The sequence below is a fragment of the Molothrus ater genome, chromosome 1 (assembly GCF_012460135.2).
Source record: "Molothrus ater isolate BHLD 08-10-18 breed brown headed cowbird chromosome 1, BPBGC_Mater_1.1, whole genome shotgun sequence".
Classification (NCBI taxonomy): domain Eukaryota; kingdom Metazoa; phylum Chordata; class Aves; order Passeriformes; family Icteridae; genus Molothrus; species Molothrus ater.
Window position 1 is genome coordinate 135,111,851 of NC_050478.2, and position 18,694 is coordinate 135,130,544.

The following is an 18,694-nucleotide window of genomic DNA, read 5'->3' on the forward strand; positions in this document are numbered from 1 at the left end:
GAGGGATTAAAATATAAAAACTATTACTGGCTAACACAACTTACATAGTTCAATGACTGAAGAAAATTACTTTAGAATTACAAAGTAAATAAATTCTGTCTTTTCTAGAACAATAAATACACCATCAAACTGAATCAAGCACAATCTCGTAAAAGGTTTAAAGCAGGCATGGATTAACAGACAAAGGATGCTAAGAAAGCTTTATTAGTCCCAAGCCCACTTGGCAAACAATACACCAATCATCTGCACAGCTTAACTGAACAGTCCCTCAGCACATCAAGATCTTGTCTAACTTAGACAAGTGACATCAGGTACAGCAGTCTGTAAGACATCCATTAAAAGTCAAGGCCCTATAAAACACAGCGCCACACCATTCAGCACTTTCATTTTCTGCACCACTAATCAACATTCAACGGTGACAATTCTTAGTAGCTCGTACCTGTTTTAAAAGTTGCACCAATTTTCTAAGGACTAAGGATATGCAATACATGCTTCAGGCAATTTTCTTACCTTACAGTATATTATCACCTTACCCTGCTAAGGGCTGAAACTAATTTAATTCTATACCCTTAACCTTATTGATACACATTTGCAAAATTTAATCCTACACTAGTGCCTATAAAATGTTGTTCCATCATTTTAAAGAGTTCACTTGTTTAATTCTGTCATCAGAATTTCAATTAGCAAGTCAGTTTCCTTAAAGAATTATCACTACACCATATACATTTTCCTGATATGCGTAAGCATAAGCATGAGCATGATTTTACAGGCAACAGATTTTTAAGTTCTATAAAGGCACTACTTTTTGAACAAAACTTTTCCAGGGTAACACACACTGCTTCCAGATGGCACAAAAGAAATTAACTACATAATACATATCAAGATTTTATATTGTTTCAGCATGACATGAAAACTATGAGCACATGAAAATTTGATCACATTTCCTCAAATTTCTGCTTATACTAGCAACAACTTAATTTACACAAGAAAAAAGCCAACTGAAATTTCAACTTCCATTTAAAAAATTCAACTCATCCAGACTAAAGAATGAATTGGATTACATAACAAAGTTAGAAGCAAAATAATGAACAAATCATCTGCTCTATTAGTAAGTTCATCTCCAAAACAGATGTATAAAACATTACATCAGATGATTACTTCACCAATTATGCCTAATACAGCAATTTTGGCAACATCATGTAAAATTACAATCCTACTAAAGCACAACAGTGGGGAAAAAAGTGTCATCGAAAAATGCCAGAGACCAGTTTTATGCCTTGCATTAAAAACATCTTCATCCGCTGGTAGAGTAGTTGATTACTCCTATATCAATGCCTCAGTGCAAGGTCAGTGATGATTTCATCAATATTACCACTTGAACAAATCAATTATTTTTCAACTACCCTATTCTAATACAGATTTCAAATGGCTCTCTCTGCTGTTGAAGAAAAAGGGAGCAATGCCTTAATAATATATATGCCCTCTAGCCTCAAACTGAAAAGAGAGGGGAATCAAATTAAAGTTCTCCAAATAGAGAAAAGCTTCAGAGAAGACCTAATTTAATTATAACTTTTAAAAGTTCATAATTCTTTCTGTTATCTTCCAACTATACCAGTCTATTACAGAGAGTTTGACAATCACTGTTCTACAACTTAGTAACAATTTGCCTATTTCTATTTACAGTTTTCTTTTCTCTCTGGTATCACTGTAATCTCTCCCAAACAGCTGAGAAAAGACAAAGGGCTTACAAAGCACAGTCATTATTGGACACCAGAGAAATGAAAATCAAAAAAACCTTTTTTTCAAATCAAAAAACTAGTTTCACTGAACCAAAAGTGAACTGTAGTGAGAATCAATGTTTTGGTGTTTAAGAGGGAAACAACATTCAGTATTTGCCACTAGCTGTTTTTAAATGGAATTTATAAAAAAAATTGAAGGCACGGAAAGTCTGCAACACATCTCAACTCAGAGCACAGCAGTTTCCTGCCTAAATCAGATTTATATAATATCAGGAAAAATTTAACCATAGCTACTCAAATTAATTGTGAAAGAAACCTGATTTTTCCTCCAGACAAACAGTAATATGGTTTCATCATCCGGGACAGAAAAATGGAAGATTTTGGACACTTTGATCTTCCTTCATCAGAGAAAAGAACTTATAATAAAGTGTGAAACTCAATATATTTAAGAATGGGTCTACTGCAAAAAAAATTACAGAAGTGGACACACAAAGTTATAAATTCAAGCCACATCCTTTCAGTACTTTTGAATTCCAACAAAAAGTTGATAGAAAAAGTAGCTCAACTTGAGATACAACTAGACAAAAAAGCCTCATGGAATACGTTCCCATAACTCTCCCCTTCTTACCAGTGCTGTTGACAGGCTGAGCTTCAAGTGGTTTTGGTACTGGTGTATTTTTGGGTCTGGCTGCAACGTGATTAGGAGATGGTGTGCTGTCTCCATTAACAGCTTCCACACAGAATGTATTCTGTATTACAGAGCTGGAAGGTACTTGATTGTCTATCCCATTAGAAATGTCACAAGCAGATCTTGGTAAAAATAAAAGATGATTTCAGGTTACTATAAGCAACATGTTAAATGGTTACACAACTAAACTAAATGCTACACTAAACCATGCTATAGAAACAAATAAAGAAATGGTGGGAAATTCACAACTGTTTATATCGTGGTGTTTGCAGCCTAGATAATTATTTTGGTTTCACACTTGACTGTTAAGAAAAAGGCAAGAATCGGTTTTGAGGATTTTAGATACTTGTAACAGGTAAGAGTTTCCATTTTTACTTTCTCTTTTACTTTTCATGACATATCAGAATTTAATTGAACAGACTGATGCACCTGCTGCATCTTCCAAAATGGCCTTAGGGACCCTTCCAAAGTGCAGCTATGAGCAGGAAAGCCTTTTCTCTCATTAAGAGGAAGAACCGGTTTTGTTAGTCATATCACTAAAAATACTGATAACATAAGAAAGCAACAAAATTTTCCCTCAGTAAAAGGAAAATAAGATGAGCTTCTCTATGCAATGGCAGGATGGGACATTGTGAGGACAACTAAGCTTAGGCAGCTCTGTGTTTGCAAGGCCACATGGATAAATGTATTTTAAGGGCTTATGAATAGAAAGTTTTGTTCAGTTACAGTAGTACATTGGTTTTCCACTTAAATCTCTTTCAGAATGCTTAAAGCCATCCACCAGAGACATATTTTGAAAATTACACTCAATGCCAACTACTTATCACCTCAAGGAGTAAAGGTTAAATACTGAAATTATTTACTATTTTATCTCACAAAAAATGTCAGAACAGTTAGAAGTCCAACTTTGTGGAGTAAGAAGGGAAGAAGCAGCATTTCCATGCTACCTAACACAACTCCAAAAGATCAGTATAGACAGACTGATCAGCTCTGGATTACAAACTCAATTTACCTCCAAAAGACATGGAGAGAAGCTACCTTAAATCTTTTCTTCATCTCTTAATTTTAAAACTGTAAATCAACACAGCTGGATAGTTGTGTAGAAAACTGCAGTAAATTAAAATATCAACACCAAAAGCAGGATCCCAGTAAGAGAGATTATCTCCAGCAACAATAGCTGAATGAAAACAAATGATTGTTACTACTGCTTCAAAATGGTATGCAGATGTGTTTCAAATCACTTTTAGCAGTCCCAATTTTTTCTAACAAAGAGAAAAAAGCAGAAGCACTGTTTTATTCTCACTCAGTCATCTTGAGCATCCATTAGGGGAAGAGAGAAATATCCACAAATTCAAAAAAAGAATCAAGTCAAGCATATAAGGACAAATGTGTCCCTGTCACTCAAATGCATAGCAACTGTATTTTTTTTCACTCCAGTTAGTGTCAATAACTTAAACAGAAATGGGTTCACAGAAGGTAACTGAGCAGACCAGTAACATTAAATTGATCTGAATTGACCTATTTGTCTTACTAGAGATGAGGGGACAAAAAAATCTATTTCTATTTCTCTCCAGCCAGTCCTTGAGCAGGTTAGAATGGCAGAGAAACCAAGAATTAAGCTCTTAATTGGTCTGAATGTCTTTTTCTTGCCACTTCAGGAGGAAAAAACAGGCCTTGGCCTCAGTGTTACAAATACTGCTTGTGAAACTCAATACAAGTCTCTTAAGTCCCTGATTATGACCTTAAAAAGGCTTTGGAGGAAGTAATTCAGGCTTTTTTTTCCTCTTCCTTCCGTTCAGGTGCTACATTGCAAAAAGCTGCTAGACATTAATAGAAATGGTTCTTAAGCAGCAAAAGAAAATAAATTGAGTAAGTACATAAAAATACACTGAGCTACTGCTCCCCTAATTTCTGCTGCAGCATTTTTATAGATTTCCAAATCAGCTGAACTAAACTATGTAACTATCAAACAAATAAGGTTTCTAAAACCTGTGGCATCATAATTTAGACCTCAACAGTGAAAATCTCTCATCTTCAAAACCATTAAAAAAAAACAACAAAAAACCCACCAAAACACAAACAACCCAAACATTTCAACTGATAAATTTGCTGATACACTTCATATCGCATAAAACACAAAAATAAATTCCAACCTGGATGAACTTCTTGCTGAAGCATCTCTGTTTTCATGTACAGCCTCGCCATTTTGCTGAACTTCTACTGAACAGTAAGAAACAAATTCAACAGAAATATTCTATTATATCTGTTTGAAATCTTAATCTAAATATTATCATCTGACTTAATTATTTTAACTTACTGGTTGCTGATGAACTGAGATTTGTAAGAGATTCTGTTCAACAACCAAACCATCTAGCACAACAGTCAGTTCACCTGTTTGCACCATGCCACTCTTGTTTTCCAAAGAGAGTTTCAATTGTTCTTTCACCTTCTCCACTAAAAATGGAGTTGGGGTGGGTAAGGGACAAGAAGGAAAGAAGGGATAGAGGAAAAATTAAATTCTAAATAATATTAAAAGAGATCTTCAACACACAAATGTGATATATGCATTTAGATCTATAAAACTGAACACCAGAGATCTTCAATTCAAAGTAGAAAACACTATGGAGTATATGTATATATTTGTATGTACGTCTATAAATGTATATATTTACAGCTGCTGTGTGTACACGCACACTTTAAAAAGAACTGTCTGTTTACATTGTATATTCTATAGGTATGCCAAAGAATCCATGTGGATTCAGTACTTTGTTGTTAATGATTTCCCAGGTCTGCCGTTTCCATTAAGCCCTTTGGAAATTAAGCACTACTTACATAACATGTGATGGCTTAGAGTCAAACAACTTCTGAACCACACATCCAAATATTAAAAAGTCACTGGGAACCCTTCATTTTACAACCAGAGCCTATATTAATTCTCTTAGCACCTTTCAAAACTAATTCTAAAAGACCACTGAAAAAACCATCTCTTTGAGGAAGATGAAAATGCAAAGACTGCATAGTGTCCTCCCTCAATTTTAAAACTATTTTTAATGAATCCTTACTAGCATTTTCATAGATTGCAACTCCAAGGATTAAACAGTAAGAGAGGATGCCTCAGGTAACCAAAAGTTAAATCAGATATTATTTTCACTGAAAGAAAATTTGAGATAACTGATGGTGCAGTAAAATAATTCAATCTGACTGACAAGCAACACACACATTTGTAGAGAAACATATATAATCCAGAGGTAAAACATGCTGAGGATGCTACGTAATTCTCTCTAAATCAACTGCTACAAGTACAACAGTTAAAGCTACATGTCATAAATCCAAACACAGTCAGCTAGGAGCTCACATTAATCAGGTTAAAATGGTTAAGACCTTTTAGTATTTGCGCTCTCAGATTAAAAGATTAGTTTTTAAAGACATGCCATCATATTTCCCTCCATATGACAGCATTCCAAGTTAAATTTAAACTAGGCACTTCTATGCATTAAACTAGCATTTCCATTTTTTTCATTCTTAGCATGCATCATAAGTGAACAATAAACATGAAAACAGGGGAGGCTGCCATAACCTACAGCCAGATACCCCCAAGCTATTACTTGAAAGAGCAGGTTTGACAGCGTAGTTGGGCAGCAGTTACCAGCAGACACACACTGCTGGGCTACAATGGATTTTAAGGGACTTCAACCCTTTGTAGCAAGCACAAAACTCCTAAATCTACAGGGTTACTGATTTAGCAATACACATTTTGGAAAAAAATACTATCTCAAAGAAGAGAAGAAACTAACCTATCACTGAATTGTTTAATTAACACATTTTTTAATTTTTGCAAAGGGTGGTTGGTTTAACTTCTGCTATTTTATAGGTTATCTTCCTAAACTAGATCAGCTGTTGGCTGTAGCTTAATTGAGCTGGCAAGAAAACTGTGAGGTGTGTGGGCAGCAATTTAATAGTTGTGGTGTTTAGCAGAAAAAGGAACCAAATTAATTCTAATGTTTCTGCATTTAGAGGACTTCCCATTCCATTTTCATCAGCAAAGAGCCTTTCAAGTGCTGCATTTTAGAATAGGTATCAATAACTAAATGAATTAAGGATACCAGTCAGACCATTCTACCAGTGAATTCTTAGATAATCCAGTAAGTATCTAACTACTGACTTGCTCAAATAAGAAACACTGCACATAAATTACTTTGGTTGCAATGTACAGTAAACTCAGTCAACCATTCCCTGAAAGAATTTGTCAAATTGTTAGATCCTACCTCCCCAGGATTTACAGTAATAAAATGTTAAATATTTTGTTAGAACTTTGTTAGAAATTTTGTTAGAAATTTGTAGAAAGTATTTAGAAATATTTTTTGTGGCTAACATTATTATAATCCAGTTTATTCTGATACAGTTTTCTTAGGTAAAAGAAAATTTTCTGCCTAACTATGAAATTTACTGCTGAATCGTTATAATACTGTTGAAGAAGACTTACTCAATACTGGATTCTATTTCAATTTTCTGTAAGAATCAGAAAAAATTAGCTTTTTTTATTTTTTTTTCTCATTTATCCCCACTGTTCAAAACATTCACCTCAGGTTTATATATCTATAACTTGTGAGAAAGGTTAAGATTGGTTTAGCTTTTAGCTGGAATTCTACTGCCACTCTGGAGTGGAATTTAAAGTGTGGATTCACCATCTTGTTGTACTAAAGAAAAAAAATTTTGAATAGCAAATCAGATATATTCTATTAAAAATATTTAGAAAATATTAGAAGTTACATGGAACAATCAATTTCTAATGTACTAAAAGGAAGATCACAATTGTTTCATTAATCAATGTTTTCTATTGCTCTCTGGGCAGCTAAATTATGAGGGAGAAATATCCAGTGCTTCTATTAGTGACTCCAGAGAAGAAAAACTTGAAAAATTACACAGCTTTTCTGAAAGTTTAATTATTTTTTTGGTCACCAAATCTAAAACAGATCTTCTATCAAATTGGTTACTAGCTTGCTACAAAACATTGTATTTCTGCTTTTACTTTCAGCAATTAATACTCTACTGTTTGTTTCAATAGTATTATACCCCAGTGTTACATTTAAAATGCTCTCAATAGCACAGACATCTCTAGAAGAGACAAGTAAAGATTTCAATTGAGAGTCAGTTGTAATTACATGTATAGTTAGTAGTCTGGCTGCCATTTTGATATATAGATTAGTAGCAATAATTTTACTTTATTCAAAATATCCTTCATGATAACTTACATTTTCTATTGTGTACTTCCAAAGCTTGTCTCAAGTCTACAGTGGCTCTTCCTAATAAAGCATCTGCCTTTAAAGTGTGATGGCTCCACACTCTAAATTCCAGCGTAGTCTGTGGAGTCACATGCCTGCATAAAAAATAAATTTAACAAAAGATATATACAGATTTTTAATTAATTCTTGTTATTAGGAGTATTTGAACTTTATTCACTTTCTCATTCTATTTTTTGATACTAATGAAGTGCAGTTTTGTATTGTACGGGGAAACTTTTGACTAAGAACTGCAAACACTATGATATATACACTTAGGAAGAAACTTAAAGTACATTACTATGATAGCCTAAGGAATTTGAGAAGCATCAGAATAACCTACACTCATCTCAAATCTCAGCTATATAAAACAAATCTTGATTTATGAAAGGCTTATTTCCCCTCATCCTCCAGAGTTTTAGCTAAAAACTTGCATTATTAAATGTAGAGAAAAAGGTGGGAAGTATATTTGTCTATCACTGAAAAGAAAAATAATAAGTATTTTTCAAAAAGGAAAAAAACAACAAAGCATCTATTTTCAAGCAAGACCCCACTCAACAGGTATCAGCCTGCCATGGAAGTGTTGATAAACATTTTTTGTGAATCCACAAATGTATACAAAACCATAAGGCATACTCACATAAATCAGAGAGGAAAATTCAAATGATGAAGCTAAAGTAAAAACTGGAGGGAAGCAGAAGGTAAAGGACCCAATTGCAGTAATATTATGACAAGCTTTGGCATTGATCTCTCCCCTGCTCAAGCTATGCTAGGTACTGGAGAGTAAGTTTTGTAATACAGGGTCTAGTACTGCAAAGGTGGTCCTGGCTGTGCAAAATAGGAGTAGAAGCACTTCATTGCAAAAAGCCAAAGGCCACATATCCATAAGTATTGACCTAATATATACAGAAAATTGTATCAGCAATGATGAGAATAATAATAAAAACAAGCCCCACTCTCCCAACAACAGGACTAATTCTACAGTCACTTGAATATGTTGGACAAGCTGGATCATTTTTGCTGAAACACAAGCAAATATATTTTTGCATTTTGAATAGGCTGCCTTCTAAGGGAGGTCTTAGTAAAAGAGCAGCTCAACAAAGAAAAGGAAAAAGCCCCCAACACCTACACACACAAATATATAGCTGACTCATAGAAGTGAGGGGAATTTGGCAAGCCAGAGAGGTCACTTAACCTCAAATACCATTCCAATAGTCAGGGGGGGCCAGAATACCTCAAAAATACATATAAGGGTAAGACCCTGAGTAAGCAATACTCATGAAATGAGTCTGCCATTACTATGCATTGCAATTTACCTAATTTCTATCAGATCACCAAATCCTGCCAAAGCAAACCTGCCTCCTCAAGAGAAACTTAGGTCCCTGTGAGTATACTGATAGCTCTGTAATTGTTCTAGTTCTTGATCCCAGAAATCATCCTCAGGTCCAAGACTATGTTATTCTCTTTTGCAACACTGCAAAGGGTGAATAAGTTCACTAAACCTAAATACCAAGAACTGAGGCACAGGAATACCTACTTGCTTCTGAGCAGGTCTGGAGTAAGTAAGTGTTCCCAAGCAAAGAGCTCCCCAAAGATGTACCAGTCCTCGCTCTCCAGCACTTACTGGAATCTAGCATGGCTCCTACTGCTAACAAAGCTGGCTACTGCACACAGACACGTCAGATGCTGTGAAATGTACTGGCCCAGGCTCAACGCCACTTGATAGGAGCTATGCTGTTCCCAGACCCAAGTCTGAACCAATATAATCTTGCTTGTGAATAAAGCATTCTAACCAAGTGCAAGATCGCCAACTCTTCATGGAGTTCTATTCAGGTATATCTACACCCCTGGCATAGTTAAACCAAACTAAACCACAAGAAGATTAAAACAGTCAAATATCAGGGTAAGGTGCAAGGTAACTGCAGTTTTTGTGTGCACATCCCTTCACTGGGAAATTCAAAGGAAGAAGTGAGCTTCCTCATAACTACTACTTATCCAGTTGAGACTTTTCCTTCTAAAGAGAGAATGACATGGTTACAATTAGTAAGTCTTTCTAGCAATGTATGCTGAACACAGTGCTGACAAATATCAAGACTATATCATGTAGTGCCACTGTATGCAAGTAACACACTCTGTAGGAAAAAAATATTCTCAAAACATTGTAAGGATTCAGAAAAAATCATTTGAGATAAATACCAACTCACGTCTGCATTTAGACATCAACAGCCAGAGCAAACTATGTAGGCAGCCAAGCTTAGTAAATATTTGCCTGCAATGTCTGTCTAATAAATAGTATCAAACAACCAAAAAATCTACTTACACTGTCAGCTGCTCATCCCATTTGGGATTTGAAGAACTACTTGATTTTGCTGTTTTCTTAATTTCTCCATCTGCAGTTAATTCCGTGTAGAAAGTTGTTCCAAACCAATTCTTTTTCCGTTTCAGTTTGGCACTAGAAACTAATAAAATACATTGCTTTATCTCTAACAGCATACTGTTGCTGAAAAACAGAAAATGTCCTGCCTACACACTGTATGAAATACTTTGCAAGGCAATGTTTTTCCTCACCTACTCTACTTCTGCTGAACAGAAAGAAGTCAATGCAAAAATTACCATTTTATTTTATTAGTAGCTTTTATTTTCAAAAGGTACTTTGTCAGATAGTTGAAACCAAGTGTCACTCTTTTCCCCACACACTGGCAGGACTGGTTGTAAAGACAGCACAATTATTTTAGGGATAAACACTGGAAATAACGTAGGTTATTTTCTCATTGTTCTCCCTATTCTTCCCTTAACTGAAAAATGCCTAAGTATATCTGATGATGCATCTGAGGGATAATGAGACAGACTATTCTTTAGTTATATTTTGTTATGAAAGTCGATGCAGTTCACGCCTATTTCAAAATGTCCCTGTATAGGAAAGCCTGTATACAGAGCTTCATTTCTTTGCCTGTATTACTGCATGGTTGAATTTCTGGGTTTACACATAAGTTTGTAACAATTAAGAAAGTTACTCTTAGCTTTCCTCTATTTAAACAGCTTTGCAGATGAACTCAAAGGTTTCAGGTAAATATTCAAAAATTAAGAAACACCACTGACCAAAGAAGCTACTTTCACATCCAAATCAGTGGTCAGTTCCTCTGTGCTCCTGAACATAAATCTGTTCACCCTCTTCCATGCCCAGTTGAGGAAGTCACTATAAAAACCAACAGCAGCCCAACTGCCAAGATTTTAAATTGTATTTCAGGCAGATGGTGTCTTGAAAAGACCACAAGAATGGACTCTCAACTATATTTACCTGCTGGCTCTGCCTTCTCTCTAATTCCTCCCTTGCTTCAGTGTGGTTCTTGTTCCCTCCACTTGCAAACTAAAACAAGGCTGAGTATCTTCAGCCATTTAAAAATAATTCTTCCCCATTCCTTTCCTTTATGGTACTTGCTAACTCAATATGGAAGTTTACTAAACTGAAAGGGAGACGTATTTCTGGATTGCAGTATTCTGAGACATAAACATTAGTCACTTAAAAGTTAGTGGGATGCAACCATCCAAGGTTCTAAAGGAGCTAGCCATGGACTTTTATTTGTTTCAAATAAAAGGTGCAAACTTAACTTCCTCACATTTGAAAAGCCCAGTCTTAGTAATGCATCATGGGTCATAAAAGGCAACTGATAATGATGAAAGCTGGATTGTAGTAAACTAAAACTGCAATTCCACACACAAGTCATATTTTTTCATCTCAAATCATGATATATTTTTAAGCTTTGACAACCTCTACTTCTTCCACATTTCCTCCACAATTTACTTTCCAAAGGAAAATACAACATTTATTAAAACACAGGTATTTAGTAATGATATTCAAGCTTCCTCCTAATTTCCCCTTTTTTTGTCTGATTATGTTTTGTTAGTAAGTTTTGAGTCCCCAAACATAAAAGGAGACCATGATCATCTTTTGGTTAGGACATCTTCTTAAAAAAACTATGAATAAGTAATAATACCAGCAATACTTCCAAAAGAACTAATAAGACAAGATCTCACCAAGAATATTTGAACAAATACTGATGGCAAAGCATGCCTACAACATGTTGTATCTGTCCAAACTCAAACAAGTCACCACTCCATACAAATTCTTTGTTTGCAAAATGAGTCTATGATACTTGCTGCCTTTATAAAAGTGCTTTTTAAGTATAGTTCTTGAAAAAATTATAGCTTCTACAGCAGCATAGACAAAACTGCACATAATTATGCAGTGTAGGTCAGCAATACTACAGTCCCACACTCCCCTGCCTCCTACAACTCAGAATGCCACTGGCATTCATTCCTGTGATCCTGCAATAAAGACTAGGTTTAGAGAACTAAACCTTCAGAAAACTAACCACAAATGTTGTAAAGACTTCTTCCCATTTGAGCCCTGACCCAGCTTTCTTGGAGTCAAAAGAAGTCCCAGTACCAGAAAAATACAAGACTATTTACATAAGGAGGAGCTCAGCACAGGATAAAAAATTACCATTTCTGTAGACACAGATCTGAAATTAAGGGTCATTTGTGTAAGTCAGTTTACAGTTACATTTTTACATTCAATCTACAGGCGGCTCCATCTTTGCAAATTAGTCATTGCCAGTTTTGATGATTCATCACATTATTGAGTAATCTGCTCCTTACATAAGGTTAATAATTTTTGAGGCCTCTATCTTATCTAATTTCATAAAATATCCATTTTGGGGACTCTTCAACGATATATTTTTTCTCAGATAACCTGGCCATCTTTGGATCATCTAGCAAGATGCACCTTTCTTAAGATGCAGCCTTTATTAAGACATGGTACCTTACTCATGTTTTTCCCAAATTTTTTTCAGGATAGCTTTAATATATTCCTAGCCATGCATGCATTTTTACTTCAGCATTCCCAGATTTCTCAAAATCCCTGGAAAGCTCAAGTTAGTTATCAATGGTAAAATAATACTTATACACATAAATACACATATATATATTTAAGGTAGGTGTATTTATGTACAGTATCTTACCTATGTGCTGGTAACATTTTTACTTTTAACTGCTGTAACACTGTCACTATTAGCTATTGTTTACTTAGATGCACTTTGCTTATCTTCAGACTACCAGGATGCCTCAGTTCTGTTCTGCCATCCCACAGATAGAGTAGCTAAGACTGACAACAATTGTCACATCTTTGACCAGTCCTTGTCCATCAGTAGCAAAATGCATAATCTACTTGGCCTGTTCAACAACTAATGAAAAAGTGTCCCCAGGACTGTTTTCCAGAAATTTCCGTGGATACTGGGATGGCTTATTTCTGCCCCAAACTATGAACACCAGCAGAGCAAAAGGAAAAAGGAGACTTCATGGCAATTTGTAACTGGATAGAAGGAAAAACATTCAAATTGACATGGCTTATCACAAGTAAACCTGGTAATCTACAGACTTTGAGATACTGAAAATTCAAGTGGACAATATAATGAGCAACCTGATCCAACTTCAAAGGTAGCCCTGCCTTCATCAGAAGAGTGGACTAGGGAATCACCAAAGGTCCTTTCCAACCTAAGTTATTCCATATGTCTGTTAAGTCTAACCGGTGGCCCTAAGGATATTATATTCAACAAATATTTACCTGATATTTAATGAAAGAACTTAATCTTCTGAAGGGCTAGCAAATTTTTTGATCTCCTCCAGCTCTCCACCTTCACTACAACATTGCACCTATTTTCAGCTTGGGGTTCACAACAACCACCAACTTTTTTCCTAGAATTTCAGTAATCTGTGCTCCCTCTTCAGAATACATGTCATTAAGCACTCGTTCCCAAGCAAAATTTCTTGCAATTGTCTGTACTGTTGTACAGAATACCTTTTTTTTTTAATTTTGAAAATTTATTAAACTCTATCATGCAATTCACTATATAACCTCTGTTTAGCCTCAAATCATCTACATATATTATAGTCACATTATTAACTGCAACATTCATATCATTAATTAAGATATTAACTAGCTCATTTTTACACTCACTTCCAGGATTGCTTTTGTAGAATACATATGCTTTCCTGTAAAAATTTCTATGAAACAAATCACTACTTGCCTGTTACTTGCATCTGTAATCTTCCATTACAGTTGTGACTTGTATCAGATCTTGGTGAGGCTGTGGCCATGTCAGAGGTTTAGGCTTCAGCCTAAAATAAGCAAACAAGATAGCTTATTAAAAAGTACTTATCTCTGCATGTCAGCTACAGCTATTAAATAAAATGTTCAACTAATCAAGAAGTTACCAAGTATTATTTAGGTACAGCAGAACACATTATTGCATAACAGCAGCTAAAAAAAGCAATCGCTTTGGAAATTTGTCCCACGTTACACCTTTAAGGATGCCAAGACACTTCAGTAACATATATATTTACATAGCTTAGAACAACTGTGTAAGGCAAGAATAGAAATTCAGCTGTGATATATCAATAATTCTCTCTCTAGAAGACATACTTATGGTCTGATTTCAGATAAGCTGAGCACCAACAATTTCAAATGAACAAAACATTTGAAATGTTTACATGCTTGGAAATCATCCTGTCACCAGAACAATACACTCAAACAGTAATAATAGCAATTCAAACAAACGTTTGCATTCTATCCCTAGATTTGCCACCAGCTTCCTGCCCCACTGCTGTCCACCCACAAATCACTCCCCTCATCTATTCAGACAGGAAGCACTTCACAAGGACACCCAGCTCACCACTCAGCAACTAAAACTGAGTGTGTCAGATCCCAGCTGGGGCATCCCAGCACGTACCCATGCAAGCAGCATCACTCCTGTCCTCCTGAACTATTACAACTGAAACACATCCAGGAGTAAAACATTCTGTGTCTATCAGACAACTACTTTTCACATGAAAAGAATATATACGTGTAAAATAGACTTTCCCTGATCTGGATAAACTTCCACATATTTGCTTCTGTGAATACAACTGGTTTCAATTAACAATATGGGAAGAGCTGTCACCAAACCTTTTTGATCATGCACTTCTATAAGTATGAAAATTTTGAGTACATACCCCCAGTACGTGTGTAGTTATTTCTAAATTAAATATATTTACCACTTTACTAATACACTCTGTATATATTACAACATATAAAAACAGAAATTTAAAAGGATGAAATGAAGAAGAAATAAACAGTATTTTGAAATATTTTAATGGTAAAAAACCCTTATGCTCTTACTAAAAAAAAGTGGGATTTTTTTTTGTGAGAGCCATGTGATTGAATATGCTTCAGCATTTTTTAAAATGTTGACTTAGCACTTTGTAATACAGTGATTTGAAGGTCTAGTTTCAAATTCAGTTTATTGGCTGTCATAGCTGGAAAACACAATTTACAAAGATATGTGCATCAAAATCAAAGTGCATCACTGGCTACACTTTCTAAATCATGACACTCATTTTGCATCTCCATCCACTAATTATGCAAAGGTTTTTCTTGAAATATGGCCATAAATTTCCATCTTCCCTGATATCAATCACTTGTTATCATAAACCAATGGAAGGCACATTTTTATACTTCTATAAAAATTTGAGATTCTGAAACTCTTAACTGGGAGGACTTTTAAGCAGATAAGGAAGTTCAGCTTCCAAGTTTAACTCTACAAATACAGAAGGTTTTACAGATGACAAATCTTTTCTCGCAACAAAATCACATAAGGAAACATTTCAAAACATCCATTTTCAAAATACTTTCTCAATAGCATCAGTTTATTTCAAAAAACAATAGGTTTCTTGCTTGTTAAAATACCATCTTGACCTTCAACTGAGAGTGTCTTAATTGTCCTTTTTTTTTTTTTAATAACTGACAGTCAGCATACTGCTGACTGTTATCACCAAACAGGTCAGGAAATTCGTAACACTTGTTTTTCTGTGAGATGAAACATGTAATTAATCTTTAAGTTTTACAACTCTTCTAAGCACTTTGCCATGATAACTAGCGATCCTCTGCACAGCACACAAGATCTTCCTGGTCACACCCAGTGTCATTACAGATTATGTTAGATACTCAACTATTTAAAGGTTTTGTTTTCATACAATGAACCACAATAATGGCATCCTGCAGCACTTTGTGCACTTATGGCTCCAACTTTCTTGTTGCTTGCCTATGCATGATGCAGTGAATGAATTCTGCAAGTCGTGCTCAACTTGTAACCTTAGCCAAGAACCTTTTTTTTACTTTGGTCAAATCAGCCACTCCATCTGTCCACCTGTGGTTACTTTTGTACAGTTTTTCCATTTAAAAAAAGTTATTTAAGAAGACACTGTTTAGAATTTATGCTTAAGAATGTCTCTTGTCTGGTACATCTTTCCCTAACAACTTAGTTCTTTGTGAATTTCATTATGCACCCAGAATCTAGCAATCACCGTAAGTCGAGCCACACCACAAACACCTGTACTTTCATCCAAGTGTCTGTAGAGCAAGCCTCTCCCACTGTGTAATTTTTTCTGATATTTGTTTCTTCAGAACTTTGGCAATGTTTCCCAGACATCTTCCAACAGTATCTGCTGACAAAAGAATGTGTTTTAGTTTGTCACCACATTGTTTACCATGTATTATTTCAGACATTTATAGTACTGCAGGAAGAGGAAATGCTTTCCCAACTGTATCCGTGTCTTCTGCTACTAAGAAATCTCAAAAGAGGCTTCTAATGATCTATCACTAAGTTTAGTGAAATCTTGTAAAATCTTGGATTGAGTTCATCATGACTTCAACGTTGCTGAAAAAAACCTGCAAATGCTTGCATGCTTGTCTTCATGTTTTGGGTGCTTAGTTTTTAAATGCCTTGCTAATTGTGATGGCTTCATACTATCATCAGCTGATACCTCAAGAAACAATGTTCATCATTTCCAATAGCGGATGTACATCCATATTTGAAATACCATTCTTGATAAACCAAATTGTTTTGGCTGACTTCTTGTCACCTGTAATTGCCAATGGTTTTATCCCTTAATACACGTGACCAAGAGCTCACGCTAGAAGCAGAAGAAGACTCAGCTCTGCCATGTTCTTATTATTTATATTATTAGTATTATCTTCAATCTGTGGTCTCTTTGCAGGAATTTTTTTAAGGTACTTGCCTACTTTGTGAGGGTTTGCTTAGTAAAACCTAAATATTATAATCCACAAATCCTCCTAACTGGGCCCAAGTAAACTGCCTCCATCACAATACACTGGAAGTGAATGAACAAATGAAGGTGTTACTGTGACCCCATCATACTGTGGAATACTAAATCTGTCTTCAGGACACCTCATGAACCAAATGTGACACAGGACCATCCAACATACAGACCTACAGAGAGTGCCAGTGTCAATATTAAATAAAGCTTAATTTCTTTCTTATTTGTCAGTTAAAATGTAAGTCCTAGGCTTTCTTCACACATTCCACTGGATGGTTGTCTACACCTGACTTTGGAGGCCGCTGATATGGAAACGTCATAAAAGCAACACATTCAAACAACTCAAATAAATTCAAATTCTTCCCAAGAAACCAAGATCTGCAATCTAGTTCTAAACACACATTAAAAAACTAGTTTAGGCATACTTCTGTAATTGACAAATTATGATTATTTCTTTCCTTCAACTGTTTAACCTATGTAGATCTAAAACGCTGGGGTGGGGGGTTGGTTTTAATTTGGTTGGTTGGATGAAATGTGTGCTTTTCTTAACTTTAAATCAAGGATGTGCAAAGCAAAATAAATACAGAAATAAATAAATAAATAGTGTCAGAATTCTCAAGTAGACAGTTCATTGTATAATCTCCTCAAACTTCATGTGCTGATTTATCTGCAATACCACCTGCCCAAACCTGAGTTTCTGGCTCTGCAAGCTACTAAGATGCTAACTGCATTTGGCAAACACATTTGTCAATCTTCTGATAACAGGGCAGCAAGAATTCACTACATTTAGCTTTGTATCTCTCCTCTTGAAAGAAAAAATGACCACGATACCTGGGAGAAATTATTGCACTGTGAGGGAGATCTCAATAGCTGACGGAGATGAAACAAAGTTAGGCTTGCAGTTGGCTGAGGGGCATGACTGCAACCCACAACAAAAGTCCCCCAATGTTCTGCTCTGACCCTGCTGAATTAACATCCTTCTATAACAGAAATCTATTTTATATTCTTGCCAATAAGGTACACTTAGGTGCATTTACAACTAAGCAATGATTATAGTTCCACATTTTCAGTATGCTGTAAACAAAATACTGACATGCATGTCAAATACTATTTAGGAAAACACACTGAAATATAGGAAAGTTTTTTAAAAAGCATTTAAACTTTTAAAAATAAACATAGGTTTTTACCAACAATACAGAAAGTTTTGTGTCATGGTTTATATTGAAAGGGCTTTACTGAACAGAGCAAGTTAGTTGAACTGACTGATTTTGTTTTCATCATGTTCCAAAGATTCTAACAGTTTCCATCAGGTTCCAAAGATTCTAACAGCTGCAGCCCACTCACCCTTTCTTAACTGATTAAAAATCAAGAATGGGTTAGGAACTAAGAGAAAGGAAACATTAAATTTATTTAAGGCTTCAGTCATCAGTTATTTTCATCACTAACTCAGCTACTGACATTTTTAAATTAACAGGTTATTGCCTAATCAGCTCAGATGAAGGTTGATTCTTTCAGGAGACAGCCTGCTCACATGACAATGTTTGTCATTTTCATTTAAGATCCAAAAAGCCACTCTAATGTTAATATTAAAAAAAAAAAAAAAAAGTCTTCACTGCCTGATGCACATTGGGTCATACTCACTTCCAGTCAAACACGTTTTTACTCCAGGTAAACAAAGCCTTCAAGAAGGAAAGTCAGCCAAACTAGATTGTACAAGATGAACTATTTTATCTAGAGCTTTGAACATCTATTAGTCCCTAAAGCTGGTCTGAATATGACAAATGCTGCACACAATTAAAAAAGAGAAGCATAATCCAAAACTTGGCCCTTCAACC

The 18,694-nt window shown here is 35.3% G+C and overlaps 1 protein-coding gene across 1 annotated transcript in view; it reads right to left on the minus strand.

Moving 5' to 3' along the window:
- The window catches only part of WWP1 (WW domain containing E3 ubiquitin protein ligase 1), a 58,460-nt gene that overhangs the window by 21,274 nt on the left and 18,492 nt on the right, over nt 1-18,694 (minus strand). Inside the window, 7 exon segments of the mRNA XM_036402126.2 lie at nt 2,368-2,549; nt 4,581-4,647; nt 4,745-4,780; nt 4,783-4,881; nt 7,680-7,804; nt 10,027-10,165; nt 13,793-13,883. Of these exon segments, the coding sequence (XP_036258019.1) occupies nt 2,368-2,549; nt 4,581-4,647; nt 4,745-4,780; nt 4,783-4,881; nt 7,680-7,804; nt 10,027-10,165; nt 13,793-13,862 (718 nt within the window). The 5' untranslated portion in view covers nt 13,863-13,883.